Here is a 26,702-nt window from a genome sequence, read left to right on the forward strand (position 1 = left end):
TGCAACCTTAAAGGGAACACCCGACAGTGTGATGAACTTATAGTAAATGGAGCTTCCTATACAGAACCAGGATAGTATAGCAAATTTGCTGGTCGATAAATGTAGTTACAATTTCACCCCCCCCCCCAGTTTGCCCCCCGTAAATACCCTCTGCCCTTTCTCCACCAACAATCACTAAAGAACAGGTCCTCTCTGCACCCTCCAGAGCTAAACACACTACATCAATGGGTCATGCCTTCTAAATAACTTGAAACATGACCTGTCAGGTCCACTAGAATCTCTATTCATGATCTGATGAAATAACACCAAGTGTTGGCAATTCAGTAGCACCGATGAATAATCCAAAACAAAGAAAAATGGATCCAGTGGAACCACTGCAGGAATAACTTTATTGTAAAATGCAAGTTAAAACTTTCTCTGTAGCTTCTTCAGGCACATAAAATCAAATAAAACAAACCACTCCATCCACTTAAATATACATGTGGTTACACTCATTAAACAATGAATTATACAAATTACTATACCTTCTGAAACAGTTGTTTAACAGTGGTTTTAAGGTCAAAGTTCCATTTAATCCTGGGGGAACATATGCTTTCATTCTAAAGATCATTTTAATTCCTCATATTCAGTTAAAAGATTCAAATCACCACCATGTAAAGGGGGGAAAATGTGCTTTCATATGTTTTATTTAATTTTATGTGCCTGAAGAAGCTACAGTGAAAGTTTTAACTTGCATTTTACAATAACGTTATTCCTACAGTGGTTCCAGCGGATCTGTTTTCCATTGTTTTAGAATTTCTATTCATCCACAGCCTCCAAACAGGCTTCCTCCCTAGGAAATGGAGGACTGCAACGGTCATCCCTGTACACAAAGGCAATACAGGGAACTACAGACCTATTAGTTTGACTACTCTTGTATACAAGGTCATTGAAAGAATTATTGTGGACCTGATAAAGACATGAGAAATCTTCAAACACTGGAAATATCACAGTTTGCTTTCATCAAGGGCAGTTCATGACTACTAAACTTGGTGGACTTCTTCAAGAAGGTTACTACAGCCATAGACGAGGGCAAAACAGTACATACTGCCTACTTGGCCTGGCAAAGGCATTTGACACAATACCTCATTGTGGTTTGTTTGTCTTTTCGGCTTTTCCCGGTTAGGGGTCGCCACAGCAGAACTCCGGTCAGCTAATGATTGTCAGTCGAGTTTTATGGTGCCGAGTTGCCAGCCAGACGCCCAACCTTCAGCAAAGGCACACCCATTCAACGCATGTCTTTCGGAGGCCACTCGACCATGGGGAGGACATGCAGACTCCACACAGAAGGCACTCCAGCCATGAATCGAACAGGAGAACCTCTTATGTTGAGGTAACAACGCTACCACTGTACCAAATACCTCACTGTGGTATTGTAGACAAATGTAAAACTGTAAGAATAAATCCCTGTGTCACCCAACGGATAGCCATGAGAGTCACAGATGAGACACGTGAAGTTAGGGTGGAGGAATCTACCTCCATCAAGATTCCTGTTACTAATGGTGTCCCACAAGGCTCTTTACTGGGACCTCTCCTGTTTGAAGTATACTCCTCTGTAGTCAAGGAAAATGTAGAGGGCCTCTGCTGCAGCTGTGTGCAATCATCAGATCGCTCAAAGATGTAGATATCCTCCAGGAAGGTCTGACACAGACAAATAACTGGTGCCAGTGCCATGGCCTAAAACTCGGTGCAAAAAATCCATATTCGTACCCTTTGGGGAGATGACCACCCCTACACATTACAACACTCCCCCAAGAGGTAGACCCAGTGGTATGGGACTTGGGATCTCGGATTGACAGTATCCTAAATTTTTGATCACCATCTGTCCATGATACTGAGAACATTTTTCTATGTGGCATAACTAACAAGCAAAGGCATGGCATCCACATCTAAAGGCATCAGTGTCACTCTGCTCAGCCCTCATTAGACCGATAATCGAGTACATTGCACCCTTCAGTATGTACCTGACCAGGCATTTGCATCAGCTGTAGCAGCCACAGAGGTTTCTTATGAAAAGTAATACAGAGTAGTAGTAATATGTCCTATGTGGATCATCTCAAAGTCCTGCCCCTGTATTCCATTTCCTATAGACTACCGAGGGGCAATCAGTGCCTAGCCTACAAGGCATTCTGTGATCCAGCTCTGTTTTTTTACAAATGTCTAGCAGATCCAACAGCACTAGAATTACCTGATCTAAGGATCTAAACCTTGTCTGTGACATAAAAAAAAAAAAAACACGTGGAGGGACATGTATGTGTCTCAGAGATTTCCCTTTATTTATTTATGTATGTATGTATTTATTTATTGCATTTGTTAACCGGGAAAGTCTACTGGGCCTAGGTGAGCCCATTTGCAGTAGAGGCCCGTGGAGAAAAGGTCCACATAACATTAATAGTACATACAAGAAAAAACACAATATACAGTATATTTGCTGTCTCAATGCATGAAAATAAATATTAAGCACAATGGTATGTTATTTACATATATTTCACATCAACATTGTGCACAGTTTGATCATTGAGGATGGACTCCCCATTCTTGTGAAACAGATCTCTTCCCTAAGCCTATCCAAACATAATTTAATTCAGTGGATGGGAAATTACAAATTACCAGTCTAGCCCATGGGCATTGCTAATTGGGAAAATTAGGGCATGAATCACTAGGCTTAAAAAGAATCTAGGGCCATTAGCCTAGTAACCTCCTGTGATCCTATAAAAATGATAGGGTAGTTAATGATGGACGAGCAAGCTTTGTTCTTGGTCTTGCCTCTGTTGGCTGGGCAAGTAGTTGGCACACATTTGTGCAATTTATGGACTATATTGAGAAGAAGCTAGTCTCAAGCGGTGGTTGAGATTTTTTTTATATTAGGAAGGACATTTATACACTAAGTGGGGAAACCACTTACTTAAAGCCATGAGGATACTAGTTTAGGAACTGAGGTTATTAGGTTAGAGCCTTGTATTGTAAAGTTGGCCTGAAAGCTGTGGTCACTGGGTTATTCTGATTGGAGAGGTGAGACAGGGATGTATCATCACCAATTGGTTTTTATTTCGAACATGGAGACATTGGCTTAGTAAACACAGGAGTGTTTATCTGTTGAGAATGGTAGATTTGGGTGTTTTAACATGTTTTCAGATGACTGTATGTTGGTGTGGAAAGATGAGGAGAAGATTTCTCCCAGTGCTTGGAAGTCTTTATAGAATATGGGGAGGTGACTGTGTTGTGTTTTGCTGAATCACAGTCATTGTTCCATTTGGCAAATCCAAGGCAACTGGATGGCAGCTGGGATTAGATAACAAAGGACCAAAGTATTTGAGTCATAGTGTATATTGCACATTGGCAGAAGCTAAGCAGAGGAATGTTTTAAAGGGTGCATGTGATATGTTGGCTTTTGGATAGGTGGTGTAACCAGATCAGTACTCTGATGGGTAAGATAGATATTGTCCAGATAAAGATCATCCCATTGCTGATATATATTTGAATGCATGTTCCAGTGCTACAAAAAGGATGATTAGTTGAATGAATGGCAGAGTGTGAGCTATCAGTTTATGAGGAAAAGGATGTTCATGTTGGCAAAGAGTGAGTTTGAACTAGCATGAGGCAGGGGGGGGGTTTGCTTGATTTTACAGTATGTGATAGCTGTTAGTGTGGAGGGAGGATGGATATCCCATTCAGAACAGTAGAAGAAAGCAGCACAGTATTCTATATGAAGTGAATCATGACATTGCAGACTGCTGGCAGAAGATTGATAGGATGTGGGCTAAATGGAGAAGTGGATCTGGCTTTTAGTCTTAGAAAAGGAGAGATCCCTAAGCTATTTGAGTGCTTGGAAGATTGATTGGCTATATTTCCTGTTTGGTCTAAGGATGAGCAAGAAGTAGTTAGGGGTGTGATGAGTTTTGAGGAGGCTTGGATAAGCATTGATCTTCTCTCGGTTTAATTTCCCAAAGTCTTTTGGGTTTCTAATACCATAACGGGAATGGACCTCATTCCTAAGTCAGAATATGATTAAGTTCATAAAATTAGTATTGTTTCAGTCTTTGATGTTAGCCAGAAGTACTTTTCACAGCACCCTCAATGTGCCCAGAATTGACTCCTGCATTTCATACGCAGTTACATATATTGGTAACATATCCAAGTACAATTGTAAATTCTTTTTTATAAGACTCACTGATCTTACTACTACTGGAACTGTCTGGGTATCCTTCCACATTGCCCTTGTTTCTCCCTGAAAGTCCTGATATTTGATGACTTTGTCTCTCTGTACAGAAGACACTGTAGTCGTTGGGTGTAGCAGTTTCAATGATCAATGCTATTTTTGTCTTTTTTCATGGACTACTATATCTGGTTTTCTTGCATCTATTTTTAAACTAATGATATGGGTGATCCCTTGTGATATAAACTTTATCACTGTCTATAATACTTTGTTTTCTGATGCTTCTGAGCTACTTCAGTATTATACCGTTTGTGCAATCCCCAATGTAACAGTCTTGCCACATTATTATGCCTTTCAGTATACAGTCCTCCAGCCGTTAGTGTATCACATCCAGCAACAAGATGTGCGACTGTTTCCAATTCTGTTTTACAAAACCTGCATCTGTCAGTTTCTCCAACATGTTTTATGGACTTTTGTAAACCACCGTGTATATAGCCCACTGTCCTAGGCTGCCAATGTTAGCCTTTTGTGTATTGATTTAAATTAATCTCCTTAACCATTCTTGAGTTTGTCCTGGTCGACATGAGGTTGTTCAAAGAGTTTCCTATACTTGCCTCTAGATTTATGCATTTTCCACATTTCTTGCCTTCTCATCTGATCCTTCACCTTATATTTTTTGTTTACATTCAGTTGCTGCCTGATTTTTATCTACTTCTGGTTTGCAGGCCCACTTTCCCACCTGACACTGATATGCTTCTGCTAAACTAAGCAGGGAAGTCATCTTAGACTTATTCTCCTCATGTTTTAAAACTTTCACTATGTTTGGATCTTGTGAGGTCATCAGATATTTTTTATATATATATACATATACATACATATATGTATTATATATATATATATATATATATATATATATATATATATATATATTTATTTATTTACATTTGTTGACCGGGAGTGTCCGACTGGACGTAGGTCCATTTTCAGCGGAGGCCCGGGGAGAAAAGCTCCACAGTTAAAATAAACAGACAGTAGTTACATTGAATTACATAGCGATTAACAATTTAATATAGCAATTAATTACATATTTACAGATGAAGAACATAGTACATCAGTAGACAACTAGAATCTTTGTCTGCAAAGTACATAACAGACATTAACAAATGTTACAATAAATAGATCTGAAGTAGTTAACTTCATTTGTCCATCAACCTGTGGGTATTGGATCCATATCGGATCTAAGCCAGCAGCTTCAAACAGCTAAGATCCAAGCTCCTCCCCTTACCCATAATCCCCTGCCATCCCTCTCTGACCCCAGATCGCGTTTGCCACGGTTGACTCAACAGTTTTGAATGAGTTCCAGGCGTGGGAGTTAGTCGTTCTGTGAGAAAAATATTTCCTTCTAATTTTTCTGTAGTGTAATATATATCAAAACTGATTCTGGTGGGACTTTTGCCCTTGTATTAAAACCCTTTACATTCCTCCCTTGTGTGTGAACCTGCTGTGGCCATAAGCTATCCTCGGCGGATGCCCACCTCTGTGTGTTTGTTGCTGGGTTGGGTTGACCTTTTCTCAGGCTGCACTATTTGTGCAGCCTTCAACCCAGGCTCTCTAGGACAGGAGGTCAAAACTGAAATTGATGTGGGACTTTGCCCCGGATTCGGATTTCTCCTCCTCTCCCCTAGTGGTACCGTGGCTGGGGCAGTGCCCCCTTCCACCCCTGCTCCACTGGCCGGGACTCAACCTCCCACCTTAGGCCAGGAGGAGAGGGATGCTAGCTAGGCGGGAGAAGAAGAAAGAAAGACACCACAAGCGACGGGCGGAGTCTTCCTCCTCTGCTCCGCTGGCTAATCAAGCTGCTTCTCCCAGGGCTTCCGGGCCTTCTCCTTCCTGGCTCCATTCACCTTGCTTCTCCCTGGAGCCGGAGGAGGAGACCCGGTCGCCTTCGAGGTCATTGAGGCGGCACTCCCGGCCCGTCTCGGTGGCCTCCGCTAGGTCCACCCGAAGCTTGTCCGATGCAGATATGGACTGGATGATGCGTAGGTTCCTCCAGGCCCAGCTGCAGATGGGAGTGCTCATGCCTCCCCCCCCTTTTTCACCCCGATTGCTCCTTCTCCGACCCATTTCCGGGGTTTGGAGCCTTCGGATCCGGGTTGCATAGGAGCCGGGGGAGGTTCGGCACTGATAGTGCTTCGTACTTCGGCTCCGACCGCACCCTCAAGTTTGTCCGGTCCCTTTTTGGATCCGAGCTCTCAGAGCCAAGAGCTGAGCTTCGGATCTGGGGGGGGGGTCAGTGTGTCTTCGGCTCTGTCTCGGTCGGAGCATACTGGCCCTTCGGATCCCATTGCTTCGGCGCCGGCCTCGATCCACGCATCGGATCCGAGGGGGCTGCTCTCTGATCCTAGACAGCGCAGTTCTCCCTCTGCATTCAGTGTAGTGGAGAGGGTATTGTCGAGGGATTCCAGGCCCCAGGCTGCGACTACGGCTCAACCCTGCACTCTCTCTCAGACGGGGCCTACCTTCCATCACCCGGCCCCAGGTGGTTCCCTTAGAGGAACAAGATGTGGTTGGTGAGGCCTCTTTGGACAGCTCCCCTGAGGAGGACCCTCACAAACGTAAGTGCAAGAGGAGGCACTTGGACTCACTTGAGTCTTTGACAGAAGGCACAGGCTTAGAGAAAGGCAAAGGTTCTCCAAGGTCACTCCCCGAAGACGTCTCCTTCGGAGACATTATGGAAATGCTTCGAATTAGAGGGGGGGTGGTCAGCCCAAAAGCCTTCCTCAGATGAGTCTGTGTTCCTGGAGGCATTTGACGCAGGCCCATCTACCTCTTGGATGTCCCCTCCCGCCGGTCCCCTGGTAGATCTCATCACTACCAGGGCATGGAAGGAACCGGACACTGTTGAGCCCATTCCAAACAGACCGGATAAAATCTGTAGTACCCCCACTGATAGGGCAGTATGGAGCAAGGGTGCTGCTGTAGATGCCATGTTAGTGGCAGCTGCCACCAAGAGGGAACTGGCCCAGGAGAGTTCCTCGGTCCATCCTCCCGACAAGGAGTCTCGGACGATGGACCGCATGGGAAAGTGAATGTTCGCTTCAGCTACCTTCGCGGTAAGGTCACTGAACTATATGGCACACGTCATATGACTCCAGCGGGATCTCATCAAGGAATGCGCCATGTCGCCCCCAGAGTCCATGTCGACTGAGGATAAGAAGGTGTTCTCAGCTCGAGTGGTCACTCTCAAGTCCATCTCAAACACTTCTATGCGGCTTCTCTCCCATGCTATGGAAGGAGCCACTAGAGCTAGTAGAGCGGGCATTGTTTTCAGACGACACGCTTGGCTCCGCCTCTGCGACTTTGCGGAACCCTTCAAGGTGTCCTTTGCAAATGCCCCTTTTGACGGTTCTTCGCTTTTTGGCAAGACCGTCCGCGGCACGCTGGTCCAGAGTGAGAAAGACAGAAAGACGTCTGCAGTCGGAGTCCGCTTCTTGGCTCCCCAGAGGTCCTTCTCCAGGAACCAAAGGGGACAGACTAAGATGTGGTTCCGGAAGTCTCAACAGTCCCGTCTCGCTCTGGACCCCTCGTCTTTCAGAGGCAGAGGAGGACAAGGTGGACGCCAGCCCAGAGGCAGAGGGGGACCGAAGAATTTCGGGTCGAGAGAACCCTTTTCGGATCGGCCCGCGCAGCAGCCCTGAAGGGTTACCCGACTGTTCCACTCTGGAGGCAGTTGGGGGCATTTCTCGAGGCACCTAGCAGTTTGGGAGTCCATTACAGCAGATTGCTAGGTGCTTCAAATCATATCCAGAGGTTACAAAATCCCCTTTCTGAATCCCCCACCCAGACCCCAGAGCCTCCCCGATGTCCCACCCAATCAAAGGGAGGCAGCAGCCGCAGAAATAAAGCAGCTGCTAGAAAAAAAGAGAGATCCAGCACATCCCCCTAGACCAGTCCGGATCGGGCTTCTACTCCAGGTTCTTTCTGGTGCCAAATAAGACTGGGGACTTAAGGCCAGTCCTCGAACTGTCCTTACTAAACCTGTCAGTGACCAAAGAAAAGTTCCAGATGGTCACCATTCAATCCATTCTCCCCCTCGTACAGGAGAATGACTGGATGTGCTTGATAGACCTCAAGGATGCGTACTACCACATATTGATGAACATACGGTCCAGAAGGTTTCTCCGCTTCCGGCTAGGAGCCAGTCACTACCAGTTCAGGGCCCTCCCCTTTGGTCTCACCACATCCCCCGGGATGTTCACCAAAGTTTTGGCAGTAGTAGCGGCCCACCTGAGACGACTGGCTCCTGACTGCCCCCAACAGGCATCTACTATGTTCAGCCAGAGATTACTTCCTCCACCTGGCCTCCCGGCTGGGAATCACAATCGACCTCAACAAATCTTCCCTTCATCCAACCCAGATCTTAGACTTCATAGGAGCCAGATTAGACACAAACCTATTGAGAGTCTTCTTAACTCTGGACCGGATTCGTACCCTGAAGCTCCACGTACTGGCCCTTTTACAATCCTCGGCTCCTCCAACGGAATTAGTTCTGAGGGCTCTAGGTTCCATTGCGGCCATGATCAATCTGCTACCTTTAGCGCGCTTGAACATGAGGGTACTACAATGGACCTTGCAGGTTCAATGGTCCATCCTGCTACGCCTGCTGAGTTCACGTATCCCCCTCAGCAGGGCTTGCAGGAATTCCCTGCTCTGGTGGCTCCAATCACCGGACCTCCAGATAGGGTGCCCCTTTTCTATGCCCCCACTTCTAACCACGGTGACCACGGATGCTTCTCACCTGGGGGGGGGGCACGGTATGGGCAGAACCGTCCAAGGCACGTGGACCCATTCAGAGACCTTATTGCTTATCAATATCCTAGAGATGAGTGTGGTGCTTTTGGCTTTGCAAGCACTCCAAGCCTTTCTTCCCTTAGGGACAGTTGCAATTCAGACAGACAACATCTCAGTGGTCTGGTATACCAACAAACAGGGGAGAACCAGGTCCTACCCACTTTGTTGAGAGTCCATGAGAGTTTGGGAATGGGCGATCTCCACCAACCGCTTTCTCATAGCGACGCATATTCCAGGTTGGTAGCACATCTTGGCAGACAGGCTGAGTCGGACCATCCTCTCACAGTACGAGTGGTCTCTGAACCCCAGAATAGCGAAGCAAATCTTCCTCAAGTGGGGTCAACCTTGCTGCGATCTCTTCGTGTCTCCGAACACAAAGTGCAGCGACTACTTCGCTCCCCCAGAGACGCTCTGGTGCATGTTTGGCCATCCAGCCTACTTTATGCTTATCCTCCTCTTCCCCTAATGCTGAAATTCTTGCAGAAAGCCCGTCGGTTGGGGAGCAGAGTAATCCTCATAGCGCCATTCTGGCCTCGTCAAACATGGTTCCCATGTCTGTGGTCTCATCTAGTGAATCCTCCATGGATTCTAGATCCCACCCCGGATCTGATCTCTCACCCACTGGGTTTACCAACTCCGAACCTGGACAACCTCAAGCTCACAGCTTGACTGATCCAGTTCCAGTAATATTTAGGACTCCCGGTATCTCATCCCCTGTTAAGGCTATTTTAGTGGCCACAAGACCACTGAATAGAAAAGTAACTCATAAACCATAAAAAATAAAATATCCAGGCCACAAACGCAGGTGCAAAATCTTTTATAAATCCACAAAAACCACAGATGAGCGCTTTCATCTGATCACAAGACTTTTTTAGATGAAAGCACCAGTGCTACATACAACCTTATATAGTTAAACACAATTAACACCAATTAAACATTTGAAATTTAAAAACATCACAATAAAATGCACTACGTAAAGAGTAGTATAATAAAAGAACTCATAGTCCAGTATAAAGCCATTGTATCATAACAATAAAATACAATAAAATGTTAGGTTAAAATACTTTCAGCTTTTTTCAATAATACAGATTTAATGCATATATAGTCATTAAGACCAGGTGGAATGTTTGATTTTAACCTAAGCTGCCATATAAGTTCCTTATACAGCAAAGCATTTTTCAGGTCCCCCTCCCCTATATTGGTATTCGTTAACAATGTCGATAATACCAAACTTATAACCTCCAAAAGAAGAACATAATAGGCTATGCTTAAATAAAGCACGAGTCTCTTTGTGTGTCCTGATGTCACAGAGATGTTCATAAATACGGTCTTTAAATGGACCTTCTGTTTTTCCTATATAAAATGCACAACAATTTGTGCATACAGCCATATAGACCAACATTTTTGTTTTACAATTTCCTTTGCAAAATCTGACTGTGCTTTTCAAACCATTGTTCAGCATTATCCTTTCCTCACTACAAATGAAGGAACAAATGCTGCAACTGCCACAGGGGACAGTGGCTCTATACTGTATGACCTTCTCTGTCATAATGTTCGAACATTCTCTTAAAGTTCCTTCCAACTTTATATGTGAACAAGGGTTGTTCCCCCACTAGGTTGTATAAGTCCTTGTTAATTTTAAATAAATTCTAATTTGATCTCAATGTTTGTGTAAATAAATCGGAGAACATGTTATATTGTGTAACACAAGCTCCGTGAAATTTTTTTCTTTCTTTGTTATTATTATCATTTACAATATGTAAGGGATGTCCCAACAAAGCCTTATATTTGGTACCCCAACCATTGTAAACTTCGTCCAGAACTTCACTGACCATGTTAATAGGATATTCTCTTTCCATAAAACATTTGCCTAAAAATATAAATTTCTCCTTTTAGTTCATAGTTTTCAGATGTCATCCTTGATGTCCTCACTGCTTGGCCCTTGATGAGACTTTTCTTTTGTGTTATAGGATGATCACTACTGTAATGGAGCTAGCTGTTACACCATGTGTCCTTCCTATAAATATTGGACTTAAATCCATTACTGATTTTGGAGATTGTAACATCCAAGTAATTAATACTTGTATAATTGTGTGTATGTGTAAAAGGAAGGAAGTACAAGAATTTAAATATTCCATAAACTTCAGTAGTGTATCTTGTGTTCCATTCCATAACACAAAGATATCATCCAAATATCTCAGGTATAGGCTAATGTTCTTGAGAAAAGGACAAGAAAAAACAAACCTATTTTCCCATTCAAGTAATACTAAGTTAGCATACACCGGAGCACAGGCTGCACCCATAGCAATACCACTAACTTGTTGATAATACTTCCCTTGAAAATGAATATAATTAAAATCGAGTATAAACTCCATGAGCTCCAAAACAAGGGAAATTCTATCCTTAGGTAGAGTAGAAAACTTGTTCAAACTATCACCAAAATACTTGTGACCCTCATTTCTAGGAATACAAGTAAAAAGATCTTTCACTTCAATAGTGAGAAAGGTGCAGTCTGTGCTCCAAAGGTTGTTAGTAATTTTACTCAAAAACTCCCATGAGTCTTTAATAACATGTGAGGTTTGGTTTACTATGTCCTTAATATGATGCCAATGTCTTTGTTTATAAGATAAATGATGATGCATTCCATGCCCTTCCATGCCCTTGCAGATCAGGCTTGTCAGACTGATGGGACTGTAGTTCCCAGGATCCAAGTTGGATCTCCCCTTGTGGAGTGGGTTAACTGTAGCCGTGCGCCACTCACTGGGCACGAAGCCTGAGGTGAGGCTATGGTTAAACATGACAATTAGGTGAGGTGCTAGTTCATTTTGTAGTTCATGAAGTACACAGCCCAGGATGTCATCTCGTCCCATGGATCTGACAAACTATGTAGTTTTATATCATCCACAAAAAGATAAGTCTTTTACACTTTGTTGTTTTGGGACCCAAATTGTAGCCATGACCTAATCTGTTATTTAGACAGCTTAATGGGTTAAGGACAAGACAAAAGAGCCACCCGTGACAAAAGAAACACCCTGGAATATCACACTTTGAATTTTTATCCCTGGAATAATAATCTGTCCTTTATTATGGCTTAAGTGCAAAGTGGATTGCCACAGTTTCCTGGTCATTATAATGTAATGGAAAACTCTATCATGAATGTGGGATGCTGTGAAATACCTTTTTGTAGTCTATCCATGCCATACTTAGATTCTTCTTCTTCTTTTTACAGTTCTCCATTATGACTTTAACAGCAAATGATCCTTTTTAACATATGACTCTTTTGTTCCATTACCATGATTGAGTTTTCTTCTAAATAACTATAAACTCTTTTAGCATCGATTCCAGTGTATACTTCATACATCGTCAGAAAGCAAGTTGTTGGTCTATAGTTTTTATGATAGTTTTCACCGCTTTTAAGGAGGAGTATTGTTTTTCCTTTTAACCAGGTTGGTGTCTGTTTGGGTTGTTACTCATGGCTAAATCTTCATGTAATGATATTAATACTTTTAGTCTGAAGGTAGTAGGTACTGCATCTGGGCTGGGGATTTTCCAGTTAGGAGCCGTTTTTAATTTTGTTTCGATTTCTCTGGCCGTTACTTCATCTCATCTCATATCCTGTACATTTGAACTTCTTATTCTTTCTTTTACTTCTTCTATCCATTCAACATCTTTGCTATGCTCCATAGGATCTTCATAGATATTTCTCCAAAATGTGTCTGTTTCTTCTTTTTTTGTGATGTTTCTATTCCTTTTTGCCTTGCTTCCCAGTTCTCTGTAAAACATTTTTTGGGTCATCAATAAAATTGCTTATTTTGTACTTTTCCTTTATATGCAGGTCTTCTACATTTTTCTGCCTGTGCTGATATCTTTAGTTTATTATTTGCAGTAGTTTACGATATAGCCTGATCTGTTCTGATACTGTGCATTGCGTTTATCACATCTGTTTGAGTGTTTTTATTGATCTGTTCCCTCTTTTGTACTCTTCTAACAGTGACACTTCTTGTCTTAATTGCTTTATAATGTTCTTTATTTGATACTTCTGTGATGGCATTTGATTTCTCCCCTTCATTTCCTTTACTGCCCTGTGCTTTTGTGGTAAGACTTTGTTATTAATTTAGCGGCACAGTAATATTTCCTACTTACTTATGTTATATCGCTTGAATTTCTGTGAACAGACCTGATTATTGTGTTCATTTGTTTTATCAGACTTCTAACATTTTGGGTCTTATTGAATTTCTATAGTCTATTTCTTTCATTGATCTTACTGTGTCTATCCATCTCTACTAAATCCTCCCTTAGATCATTTTCTTTTAAACTGAGAGCACGTTCTTTGTTCTCCATTTCCTGTGGGCATTTTTTCAGAAAATTCCAAAGTATCTTCATGTGCCATATTCTCTTCAATGTCATCCTGTGTCATTCATTGCTCTTTCTCATAGCCGGCCTTAGGCATAGGCCAACTAGGTGGCCTCCAAGGGCGCTGGTCTTGCAGGGACACTTTTCCAGTATTGTGGATCATGTGGGTATTCCAGGATGAAGGCAACAAGTGGTGTGTGTGTGTGGGGGGGGGTGTTGTGGCGCACTTTTGCCTAGGGCACCAGTTGACCAAAGGCCGGCCCTGCTCTTTCATATGGGAACTCACTGGACTATCACTCCACAACATTGACTACATTAGAGATGTCACAGTTTCCTGTTCCTTCCCTTGCTGTGCAACTCCAACTGAACTTTCATATTGGTTTGCTGTGCAACTCCATCTGAACTTTCATATTGGTTTGCTGTGCAACTCCATCTGAACTTTCATATTGGTTTCCTGCTGAAGGCTCCAGAGCATCTTCATTTGGCACAGATGTTTCCCGCTCCACTAGTTTTTCCTTAATTTGGGGATTCATTCTGTCATGCTGTGGTGTTATCAGAGTTAGATTTTCTACACTAAATCCTTCACTTACCAGATAATCCTTAACCTTAGTTTCTGTTTCTTTAACTTCTCCACTACTAATCCTCATTTCTGCTTTTTCTCTTTGTTTTCTTATTTTTGTATTACATAATTTTCTGTATCTGTATGCTTTTGCCTGTATTTCTCTTCATATATCATTGGTGCTGCTCTTTTTGTATTGATTAGTTTTGCTTTCTCCTTTGCCTGAATATTGCACCATATTAAATCTCTTTCTTTCTCATGTAGATATTTCTTCAGATTTTTCCTTTTCCTCCTGTTTCTCCTTACTTGGGGGACACAGTTTCATTATAATGTGATATAACGTGTTAGACTTCTTACACTAAATCCTTCACTTCCCAGGTATTCCATAAATTCAGCTTCTATTTTTAAGTTCTGCTTTACCAGTCTCTTGTTGTACGTTCCCTCGTTGTGATCGTACTTTTTTGTATTGTGAAATTTTCCATATCTGGGTGCCTTTGCCTGTATTTCTCTCTGAATGTCTTTGGAGCTGTTTTTTTTTGTTTTTTTTTGTATTTGACTTTCTCCTTTGCATAAATATTGCTCCATATCAGAGCTCTCTTTTTTTCCAATATCCGTATTTCTTTTTTATACCATTAAAAAATATCTAGATTTTGTTCTTTATATTTTCTCACTTCCTCAGTTGCTTCTTTTTACAAATGGTCCAGCGTTTCTTGTTCTATGTAATGGTTTTCATGAATCTGTTGTATTAATGAACACAAATTTGCATTTGAAGCTTTTGACAGCTTTTCTTGTGCAAGTACTTTTCTTTCCTCAAATTTCTGTCTCAATCTTTTTGTATATCTTCTGTCTGGAATCTCTAGGCTTCTTGCATAATAATAGCAATACATAATTTTTCTTATCCTGAGTAGTCCACTCTCTCATCTTTATAGCTGTTTTTTGGCCTATCAGTTTTTGTGATTTTTCTGGACTACTACTTCCTTCTACAACAGGGGGGCCACCCCCCTGGGCTTGTCCTAATCCCATTCTAGGAATGTTTCCATGTCATGAGGATTCAACACTGTCATTTTTTCCAGTCCTGACTTCAGTGGGTCTACCAGGATTAGGTATTTTTCATCCTGGGACTTGTGCACCCAGCTGTCTTTTTTATTTTTTAACCTACTCCTGTCCATGATATATGACATGTAAAATACAGATTATATATATCAGTGTCATCTTGGTGAGATTTTGTATATATATATATATATATATATATATAACAGGGTCCATCTCATAAAGGTACTCGCCAAGAAACGAGGTTTAATTCAATTATAGCAGTACTGCTCTCCTTTGCTTGCTGACTTTATCATCTATCCATTCGAACCCCCTGTCATCTCTCTCTTCACACCCCTATCATCTCTTCATTCTATGAAGGGTTGGCTGTGGTGTCAAAGGTTGTGGGAGATGTAGAATGGATGGCTGCAGAGAGGGCAGGCGATATGTAATTGGATGGAAAGGCAAAGTTATATGAAGTTTAGGAAAGGGCAAGAAAGGGTGTATTTATAAAGAGGTGTCTGCAAGAAAAAAGGTATGTCTACAGTGAGGTGACCTGAGAAGGAGAAGAGGTTGGTAACAGAGAAGTTCAGTAATAGGTTGTTCAGCAAAGCATATGCTAATGAAAAAAGGAGGTTCTTGCCGAAAGTGTTCAAATAGTTTGGGCTTCATTTGGTACGTCTTGTGAGGGATATGTGTATTTGCATTCTGCATAGGTCTATAGGTATATACTAGACTGACAACTGCTGTGGCCTTTATAAGCCTAACTGTGCAACCCAAATGTGTTCCATGGGCTATTTTTGCCTTAGAAGTTATTTTAAGTGGTGTATACGTGCAGTAATTTATTGGCTCAGGCCAGGTTGTAATAGCTTCTAACTGCTAGAGTAATACGTGTTGTTGTTATAACCAGGGAAATACAACATGTTAAACACTGTCCTAAGGTGACTAAGTAGCTAATTGTAAAGCTTTATGGTTTGGTTTATATGTATTTGCTGCAGCTTGGTTAATAAAATATATTAACCTGGGATAATGCAAGTGGGTAATTTTATGTATAAGAACTGCTGGCTGTTATATTGTGAACTTCAGGTCTGTTCTAAAAATTCTAATAAAGATATTTACAAAAAAGTTTTGTGAGATTATAAAAAAAATACTTGTAAGATTAAATAGACATAACTTCAGTAACTTCAGTAGTGACTTTTTTCGAGAAACAAATCAGAATACTTTTTCGTACAAGTCATACTGATGAAGCATGAAGTGTTGCCATGCAGTTCTATCTTAAAAGATGATTTTGAAGTTTTTAAGTGAAATGAAGTTTCCTACCAGAAATAATCATTCAGAATGTGACATGCAGGAGCAGAGCAGCTTTTTATAAACTGAAGCACATTTACCCCTGGTTTGGCACCTAATGGACAAGAGCAGTCTGCGAATGCTTGATGTGTACGGGCCTGTATCATGACTAGCAAAATTCCTTGATGTATTGACAGATGTCAGCAGTAGTTTCATACATTTGTATTAAGCTTGGCTAGGCTTAAAATGTCTGTTGTGCTGATAGCCTACTAACTACTTATTAACCTATCAAGTGCTGTAAATTCTATTTTGCAAATTTGGTGTAAAAATGTTGAACTTAAGTTATAAAGACATTTGTCAAAGTAAGCACAGACTTGTAATTTTACCATAATATTTTGGACGAATATTCAGACTACTTATCTTAGGGAAGTACACCATGAAGTTTGTTAGGAGTCATAGATGACTTTTTTTCTATACTTGGAATAAAAATTAGAACTTTAGTATAATTGCAAAGAATTGCTCAAATAACTGGTTTTCCTTTCCTATACTTGGTTGAGTGTAAAGTGAATGAGTTTAAAACTTGTCAGTTTGTTTTCCCTGAGGTTTAACTTGCTAATCCTTCAACCCAAATGCAATAATGAGGTCTAAAGCTATACAGACTGTATTTGCAGTTCTTTGTTTCAGTGATCTGACTGGGTAGTAAGGACATTTTTTTATTCACAGATAGATTTTTTCAAAAGATCTTCTGGATACTGGAAATGACATTGTGCTCTGTGACATAGTTGCATTTGATTGCTGTAGCATGTACCCAGGTTGTGCAGTATGTTTCTGCATCTCTTCTACTGAAATTAAGGATATTATAATAAAATTGTGATAATTTTCAGCATTTCCATAAAATAAATGTTTGTTAGACATTTCCTGCTACTTTTTGTTGTGACTTCCAGTCCCGCTAAATGAATAAATAATATTTTATTTTGTGCAGTTAGAAGAACTGGACCACATGGCTGGCTTTTCAGCCATGATTTAGTTACAAGCTGAGAATGCAGTAATGAAAGTGCATTTTGTAGTATTTAATCAAAACATTATTGAGTACACTGAACAGTAAATTTAAATAGTCCGTTGTAAGGGCACTTCAGATATAGTGAGATGGTAAATGTAGTGCTGGAAGGGTGAGGTGCTGAAACAGGCAGGCAAAAAATTAATAATGGATTTGGAATAGTTCATTCTCGATGAATAAAGCCAAGCAGTATTGCAGTGGGCTATTTTTAGGGATTTGTAGCAAAAAATGAAGTAGTCAAGAGAAAAAAATTGTTAAAATGTTTTCTTATGATACAAGAAGGGTCCTTCTAACTTGGTAGCAATAAATGACATGCTGTAAATGTATCTCGAAATGTGAACCGCATACAGAAGAATAGTACTTGAAGAGAGACAAGTTGCTGCTGAACAGATTTATGAAATAAATCCTTAAAATTAACCCTTTGGTTATTATTTAGTCAGAAACACAACAGTGCAGCTAATACTGTGCAAACAAATGGTTCATAGTCATGCATATTCTGTGTGGCAGTGTATCTAATCAGTAGTAAATTTGTACGACTGAATTGCCCTGCTGAGCAGTTTGAACAACTACTATGAGTTCTTCCTACCAAGCTGTGCTAGTTCCAGGGCTGGTGTTATCATTTTGAGGACCCCCAGCAAGTCTTAAGTTAGGGGCCCCAGACACACTCTGTCTAAGCATAACTTCTCACTCCCACCTCCTAAGCAACCATTTAGTTTACACAGCAGACTTTTGGTAGTAGTATGCACATATAGAACTGTAGCAACAATGCTCTTTGACAGGACTGTGCATACACAACAGCACCTTTTGTAGGGTCCCCATATACTCAAGGATGATTGGGTCCCCCTCAGTTGCAGGTATCATGAGTACCTAAAGCTGGCTATGATAGTTTTAGTGGAGAGAATGTCCATCAGGAGGACGTAACTAAGTCAAGGACACTGTGTTAAAACATTTAATGAAATTACAAAGCTTGCTACTTGGAAAAAAAACACTGTTACTAATAAAAAAGGTATCTGTGAATTCTTCATCCTGTGAGTTAATATTATTCACCCAGTTTATTAAATACACAAGACTGCTGTTCTGGTTTTTTGTTGGTTTGACAAACGTAACAAAATATCAGAATAGAATAACTTTCTGAAGTTGGGGGGCCCCCAGTGATTGCAAGCTTTGCTGGTACCTAAAGCCGGCTATGGCTTGTCCCCTCCACAGGCACTGATAGCAGAAGACAGTGGGACACATGCAGTGACACCCCCTTCCCTGTACTTACCCAAGCTGCTTTCAGACAGGGGAGGCCAAGTGCAGCAGAGCCACTATAGGTTGCAGCTCTTTCCTACTCAGTCTCCTTGTCTGATATTAGACACCACATTCAGTTATGCACCCTGCACAAACACATGTAGACACACACATACAGTATTTATACAGCCCGACTTCATAATTTTTGCATTCATACCTGCTTCATGCCATATCTGGTAGTGGTCATCCACCTCACACAGATGTATGCATACTCTTATCGCCTTAGCAGAGATTCCCTCATATTGAAATGTGTAGGTGCAGGCAGCTAAATTGACGTGTACACTTGTGCATCATTCTGCATGGCGATTGCATAATACATATGTTGTTAGTCACAGTACTTCGTATCCAGAGAAGTGCATTGGGATGGCAATAGACTTCATTATCATAGACTCAAGCCTCTGGTTACCACAGTAACATCTTGCTGCTCAGTGGAGTAGAGCTGCATCACTGAACAGTAAGGGAACAAAGAAAACTTGCTTGGCTTTGCATACTGTACAAGTTGAGTGTGAGCTCCATCCAATGTTTTGCATATTAAGCTTTGCTTTTTTCTGTTCCTGAACAGCTCAGAAGATTGAAGAACTTCAAGCAGCACTGCGCAAGAAGGATGATGATATGAAAGCAATGGAGGATAGATATAAGATGTACTTGGAAAAAGCACGAAATGTAAGTAAGCCAGCTCTGAGCCAGTTTTGTGTGCACCTTGCTAATATTTAAAGCACATATAATTATACCATTGCTGATTTAAGGAGAAAACCAATATTAGTATTTTTGTGTTGTGTCACAAAGGCACTATCCTTTGCTGAAGTAACACAGTTTCAGATGTCTGTTATTTTATTTATTTAGTTTATATTTGTTTACCATAAGTGTCTGCCTGAGCCCAACAGGCCCGTTTTCAGCAGAGGCCCAGGGAGAAAAGCTCCAACTTGCGTAGTAAACAGTGAATACAATTGAACTGAGAGAAGAAGAAAAAACAGAGCAGTAAAACAAATACAGTAAAATGTAATTAGTCATAGATATTAACAGATTATAAATGTTGAACATAGAATACTTGGCATGTGAATAACACCTTAATTTTTGTCTGCATTAAGGCTATAAGGTGGTCACCTCACCAAATTAAACATTTACAATAAAGATGTACTGTAATACGCTAGAGATGAGTTCAATTGGAAAAAAAATAGAGAAATGAACACCAGAGAGGGATATAGTAGGATTCACATGCTCAAAGTTTATTAGAATACTGAGGGGTCAGAATAGTGCTGAGCAGGAGCATAAACAGTTTTTAGTTAAATGGGCCTTGACAATAAATTTGAATTTGGAGCAGTTAGCTGTGCAAAAATGAGCTGGGGAATTAAGTTCCAAATTTTGGAGATATGATTTAAGTCTAAGGCATCTCCATAGTTAATTTTGGTTTTAGAGATTTCTATAAGAAGTTTGATGGAAGAGCAGAGAGTTCTATTGCAAATGAAGGGTTTTACTAGGTTTTTAAGGGCTGGGCGTTTGTTTGGAAGGGAGATGATGGCATGGCAGATTGTAAGTTGTTTGAGGCATAATAGGTTTGGGAGTTCCAACCAGTCTAGTTTGTGAAGAGCAGAACAGTGATGTGTTCTGTATGAGAGGTTGGCGCAAAGCTGGCTATCTTGTTGTAGCAGGCTTTAGTTTGTTTGAATTAGTTTTCTTTACATTTGTGAAAATGGGGGAAGCATATAACAGGCTGGATAGTAGATGGGTTTTTGCAGTAGCTGTTTTGGTGGTTTGGGTGAGGAATGGTTTGGCTCTGTAGAGAGCTCCAAGTTTTATATGGACCTTTTTTATTTTTTTGGGGATATATACAGGTCATAATTGAGGGATTTGTCAATGGTGATACCTAGTAGTTTGGTGTGGTCTACTGGCTCTATTTTGGTGGTGTTGGTGGAGTAGATGGCGAATGGGATGGGGGGGTTGAGCTATTTTATTGCTGGTTAATAATAGTAGTTAGGTCTTATTGGGATGAGTATTCATTTTTGGAAAGGCAGGTAGTGTTCAACATCTGTAAAAGCTTTTTGTGTTTTTTTGCAAGAGTTCAGGGATTGAGGGGACTGAGCAGATGAGTGTAGATTAATCTGCATATGGTATAATGTTAGCTGATGTGGTGGCTAATTTGAGGTGATTAGTAAAAATTGTAAAGAGAACAGGGCCAATGTTCTTAGAATGGAACCTTGGGGCATGCGTGCTGAGTGCTGTCTGTCAGACAAGTAGCTATGTAAGCATGATACAGTGGATTGTAATCAATTTAACGTGGCTAGTTAGTATAGAAGCTTTGGTGTGAGACATTGTCAAATGCTTTTGACATGTCAAGGAAAACTGATGAAACATAAAGGCTGTTGTTTCTGGACTGGTTAACTATGTCTGTGAAGCTAATTGGGGCAGATATGGTATTATGGTTGGGTCTGAAGCCATGTTGTGTATCAGAGAGTAGGTTATTGTTCAGGAGCAAGGGAAGGATTTGTGAATGTATACATTTCTCGAGGATTTTTGCAAGGGAATGGAGTACTGCGATGGGTCTATAGTTGGATAGTATTGTCAAAGTGCCACCTTTGTGGAGGGGAATTATATGGGAAATCTTCCAAACTTTAGTGATGTATTGCTTGGAGATGGACCTATTTATTAGTAGGGAGACTGGGTAAGTAATGGCGTCAGCTGCCAGCTTCAAGAATTCATTGGGAAGCAGGTCATCTGCTAGAGTTGATGGTTTCAATCAATGGAGATGTTTTTTGATGTAGTTTGTAGGTATTGGTTTAAGGCTAAATGTTACAGGATTGATAGCAGGGGTGGTGGATACAATTAGTGGACTGTTAGTGTTATGATTTAGTAGAGACAGTATGGAGTTGGTAAAGTGGGAATTGAATTGGGTGGCAATGCTTTTGGTGGTGTTTGTGGAGGGGTTAGGGGTTGAGGGATGTTTAACATTAAGAAGTTGATTTATAGGGGGTCCAAAATTTTGGGAGGTTATTTTTATGTTTCTGTTGGACTGTTGAACAGTATAATTGTTTTGTCTGTTTTCATTTGCCCTTTGACTGAGTTTCTTAATTATCGGTAGATGTTCATCGTGTTTCACTGTTGCAGTCCTCACAAAATTTGTTATCCGGCTCCCGGTAGCCCACATTCGACCAGAATACCAAAGTCCTTGGTATATGACGTAGGCTGCCCTCTGTTTAGGCCTGATGTCAGATACAAAGGAAGGCAGCTGATGCCATTTCCTCAGTCTTTCTTGCCGCGGAGCCCAAAGCCGAAGCATTTTGCATGAGTGCCGGTTGGCCGAGTACTTTCTTTTTGTATTCAGACTGCTTAGTTGAAGACATCCTTAGATAAGTACCCTATTGGGGACCATCTTTTCTTGCTTTAACGAACGTTAGAGAAAGTTAATAACTGTCTTGCCTGTGGAAAACAGATTCTGCACCGTGATTTTCACTCCTATTGTATTACTTGTTTGGGCCTTGAGCACAACATCCCTAATTGTGTTCTCTGTGCTTCTTTCAACCCACGTACTATACACCATAGAGCTAGGATCTTGTTCAAGTATTTCAGAGTTTGGCCTAAGTTTGTCAGTATGGCATCTTCTGGTCTCCTGACTTCAGATGATCTTAGAAAGTGCAAGGATAAGGACTGCGACAGGCTTAGGGTCAGATTAGCCGACGACATCCCTGTTAAGTTGGTTGTCGGCCGAGCAGTAGTCAGCGAGGCGCTTTCCTTGCCCCTGCCGTCTGTAGTTGTTCAGCAGCAGGTGTCTGCTGAGACCTTTACTGAGTCCTCCATAACGCAGGCTTCCACTTCATCTTCTGACCCTCTGCCAGTCACCGCCTCTGATGGATCCGGAGTCCTTGAGCATTCGCCGGCTTCTGAGGCCTCTTTTCTCCACCTGGAAACCAGATCCAGACCGACGACCTTGATTCAGACTTCTGCGGTGGCTAGGCCTCGTGAGTCCCTCCAGCTTTCTAGCAGGCCGTCCATCCAAAAATCTACTCCAAAGAAGGTGCCGGCCTCCCCTCAAATGCCTCAGGCTCAGATGGTTAAAATGGCTACTGATCTCTTAACCCTTCTCAAGGGCTCTCAGCCACCTCCTTCTAAGAGGATTAGGGAATTGTCCCCAGCAGATTTGTCTGCCTCAGACTCTGAGGTTTCCAGCAACTCTGCTTTTGAAGAGGGAAACTCTCAGCTTTTTTCTAGTTTTGAGGATTCTGATTCAGAAGACTCCATCCCATGTTCTTCGTGTTTCACTGTTGCAGTCATTACATTTGGGTAATCTGCTGGCAGGTTGCCCTCAGTCGGCCTGAATTCCAAAGTCTTGGGTCCTGCTTCAGTTGCTGTCTCCTCTTCCATGACATTAGGTCGTCAGGGGTATAAAACAAGCAGCCGATGCCATTTTCTTTAGTCTTTCTTGCCGCGCGGTGCCCAAAGCAGAAGCATTTTGCAAGTGCCGGTCGGCCGACTCCTGAAATATTAGAGTTTGAGTTTCAGAACCGAAGTCTTCACTAAAGCGAAGTACCTCGTTGGGGAAACATTTTTCTTGCTCCATACCGATGTCAGAAAAAGTTAATAATTGTATTACTTGTGGGAAGCAAATACCTCATAAGGATTTCCATTTATACTGTATTCCTTGCCTGGGCCCTGATCACAATGTGCCTGGCTATCGGTTTTGTGCTAGATTTAACCAACGCACTGTTAAGCGTCATTATATTTTTGCCTCAAAGTATTTTGGAAACAGATGTAACTACCCAGAAATGTCATCGGATAGCAGTCTGACTACCGGAGTACATAAAAACACAAAGAAAAGAAAAGAACAGAGGCAAACAGTCGAGGTCCAAAACCGACGACGAAGCTTCTCCTAAGCCAGTCGCTGGTTTGTCGGTACTCAGTGAGGCGCTTTTGCAGCCCCTGATACCCACTACTTTCAATTCGCAAGCCCCTACTGAGACCCATGTGGAGTCCGGCACACCCCAAGATACTCAAAGTATTGGAACCACGGATGTATCTCCCTTGGATGGGTCTGGAGCCGCTGAGCAGGCACCGACTTCTGAGGGTGTATTCAGGCCTCAACATTTTTATATCAAACCGACGACAGCTGCAAAACCAAAGACAAAAAACAATGCTTGAACCATGTGCACAGGCCTCTATGCCTAAAAAACAGATGATCAGAATGGCTGAAGACCTTATTACCTTGATCAGGGGTTCCCATCCCCCTCCTGATAAGAGGCCTAGGCAAGACACTGATTATGAATCTTCAGATCAGGTTTCTATTTCTTCTGATCAGGAATTATCTATACCTCCCTATAAGGATTCTGATGTAGAGGAGTCCATACCATCTGCATCACCTCCTGAGGATTATTCATTTGGAGAAACCTTGCTTACTTTGAGGGAGCATTTTCACTGGGACAGTCAAGATTTCTCAGAATCAAAAATGAGGCTCAGGGATTTCCTTCTTCTCCCTCAGCACAGGCCTTTAGCCATACCCCGTTTTAGACATTGTGGATGATGTGTTTTCGGTGTCAAGCTTGACCCCTGACTCCTTACTTCCAGCTCCCAGCAAGCCTGACAGATATTACAGGGTCCCTGACTCATACAAATTTTTATTTAGAAACCCTGCTGCTGATCCTGAAACTATTTCACAGGGTCCAAAGGGAGTTAAGGCCTCAACAGCAAAAAATCCTACCCCCTCTGACAGAGATTCAAGGGCACTGGATAGATGGGGAAAAAAGGTTTATACATCTGCAACCTTGGCAATTAGGTGCCAGTTTCATATGCTCAAGTATCAACAACATGTTATGGGATTGCTGAAACAGAAAATGATGTTGATTTCTGAATGTGCAGAAAATAAAGAATTGCAGGAATTATTGCATGCAGCTGAACAGGTTGGAAAGCATACTTTGCAGTGTGGTTATGATTCCTTAGAAGCCTCCTGCCAGGACCGCAGTTACTGGGTCTGTGATTAGGAGGCATGCCTGCCTAAAAGAGCAACATTTGCCTTATGTTAAAGCTAAATTACTGGATGCACCGTTACAGTGTGATACTCTGTTTGGTATTAAGGCAGAAGAGGTTTTAAAGAAAATGGACGACAGAGCTAAGTCTATGCAAACTGTAAAAGACTTCTTACAAGTGCAGCCACCAAGATTCAGTAGACACTGGCCTACAAAAAATTGGTCATTTCCTGTGTCAGACAGAGCTCAAAGGGGCAAATCCAGACACCCTAAGGGTTCCAGATACCTGGCACAAGATTCTCACAGGTCAAAGCAATGGGGCGCTTCTACCTCCAAGTCTGGAGGAGATAAAGCACAAACCTACAGAAAACAGTTCCAATGACTTCTCTCTGCCTTCACCAAGCACTTACCTTTTGGCATCACCCTTAGGGGGAAAATTAGCACTTTTTGCTCAGAATTGGCAGTTAATAACCCAGGACAAGTGGGTGCTAAACATAGTATCACAGGGATACAGATTCCACTTCCATACTCTGCCAATGGCAAACGGATGGCCGGAACTGCCAAAAAATCAATGGGCAAGAGGTACAGAAACAGGTTACATCCCTCATGGATATGGGGGCCATTCAGCCAGTACCAGAACAGGAAAAAGGACAAGGTTTTTACTCGAGACTGTTCTTGATACCAAGAAAGGACAAAGCCTGGCGGCCAATACTGGATTTATCAATTTTGAACACATTCATGGACATTCCAAAATTCAAAATGCTGACTTTGCAGCAGCTTCTGCCCATGCTGGGCAAGAATGCTTGGCTGGTGACATTAGACTTAAAAGAGGCATACCTGCATGTCCCAATAAGGCAATCGTGCAGAAGATACCTCGGATTCAAGGCTGGCTTAATGCATTAGCAATTCTCTGCACTGCCCTTTGGCTTATCTACTGTGCCCAGGGTCTTTACAAAGTGCCTGGCACCAGTAATTGCTTTTTGCAGACAAAGAAGTCTACAAATATATCCTTACTTGGACGACTGTCTCATTCAAGCAGAGAACAAGGACATTCTTCTTCAACACCTGGCATTTGTGAAAAGTTTTCTAACATGCCTAGGGTACAAAGTAAATGAAAAGAAATCACAACTGGTACCCTCTCAAAAGATAACATTCCTGGGTGCAAACTTGAATACAACTGCCCAGATGGCTTACCTCATGCCAGACAAACAAAGGCAACTGACTACTTACTTCAAACTGATGGCAACAAAAACCCAGTTATCTTCAAGACAAACTCTGCAGGCTTTGGGCTTCATGGCATCCTGCATCCTACTGATTCCATATGCAAGACTGAATATGAGGAAACTTCAATGGTACCTAAAAAGTTTATGGAGTCAACATTGTCACAGTCTGGAAACAATGACTCCTCTCATTCCCTGCCTACAACAGGAGTTTCTATGGTGGGCAAAGGCATGTCACCAAAACATGGGACGGGCCTTCACTCTACCCCCTGCCAGCCAAACCTTAACAACAGACGTATCAGATTATGCATGGGGGGCCCACATGGCGGGAAGATGCATTCAGGGCATATGGACCCCAAAACAAATGCATCTATATTTCAACCAAAAAGAGATGCTAGCTGTTCAAAATGCCCTGACAGCCTTCAAGGACTTACTTCATCCAGGACAACTTCTGATAAAGATGAACAGCACCATGGTTATGTGGTATATAAACAAGCAGGGGGGCACACACTCATACCCCCTTTGCAGATTAGCCATGGCACTGTGGGACACAGCTTTGACTTACCAAATACATCTTCAAGCTCAATTCCTGCCAGGAAAACAAAATGCTCTGGCAGACTATTTAAGCAGAAACCTTATGGACCCTCACGAGTGGAAACTAGAGCCACAAGTCTTCAGCATGATAACAAAGAAATGGGGGAAGCCAGACATAGATCTATTTGCCTCTCCTCAAAATTATCAATTGAAAAGATTCTGCACAAGGACTTATCACAGACAAGCATGGAAAGTGGACGCCTTATCCTTCATTTGGAAAAACCTATCAATTTACGCCTTTCCTCCTCTGCCTCTTCTTTCCAAGGTCCTAGTAAAAGTCAGACAAGAGAAACCAAAGATGATACTAATTACCCCG

At 41.9% G+C, this 26,702-nt stretch overlaps 1 protein-coding gene across 1 annotated transcript in view; it reads left to right on the plus strand.

Moving 5' to 3' along the window:
• LOC122814194 (protein Hook homolog 1-like) overlaps positions 1–26,702 on the plus strand; it is a 310,008-nt gene that overhangs the window by 212,159 nt on the left and 71,147 nt on the right. The window contains exon 10 of the mRNA XM_044086800.1: positions 19,184–19,284. Within this exon, the coding sequence (XP_043942735.1) occupies positions 19,184–19,284 (101 nt within the window). The remainder of the gene's footprint in view (positions 1–19,183; positions 19,285–26,702) is intronic.

Source organism: Protopterus annectens, chromosome 10.part0 (genome assembly GCF_019279795.1).
Source record: "Protopterus annectens isolate FY-2018-M chromosome 10.part0, PAN1.0, whole genome shotgun sequence".
NCBI classification, from domain to species: Eukaryota; Metazoa; Chordata; order Ceratodontiformes; family Protopteridae; genus Protopterus; species Protopterus annectens.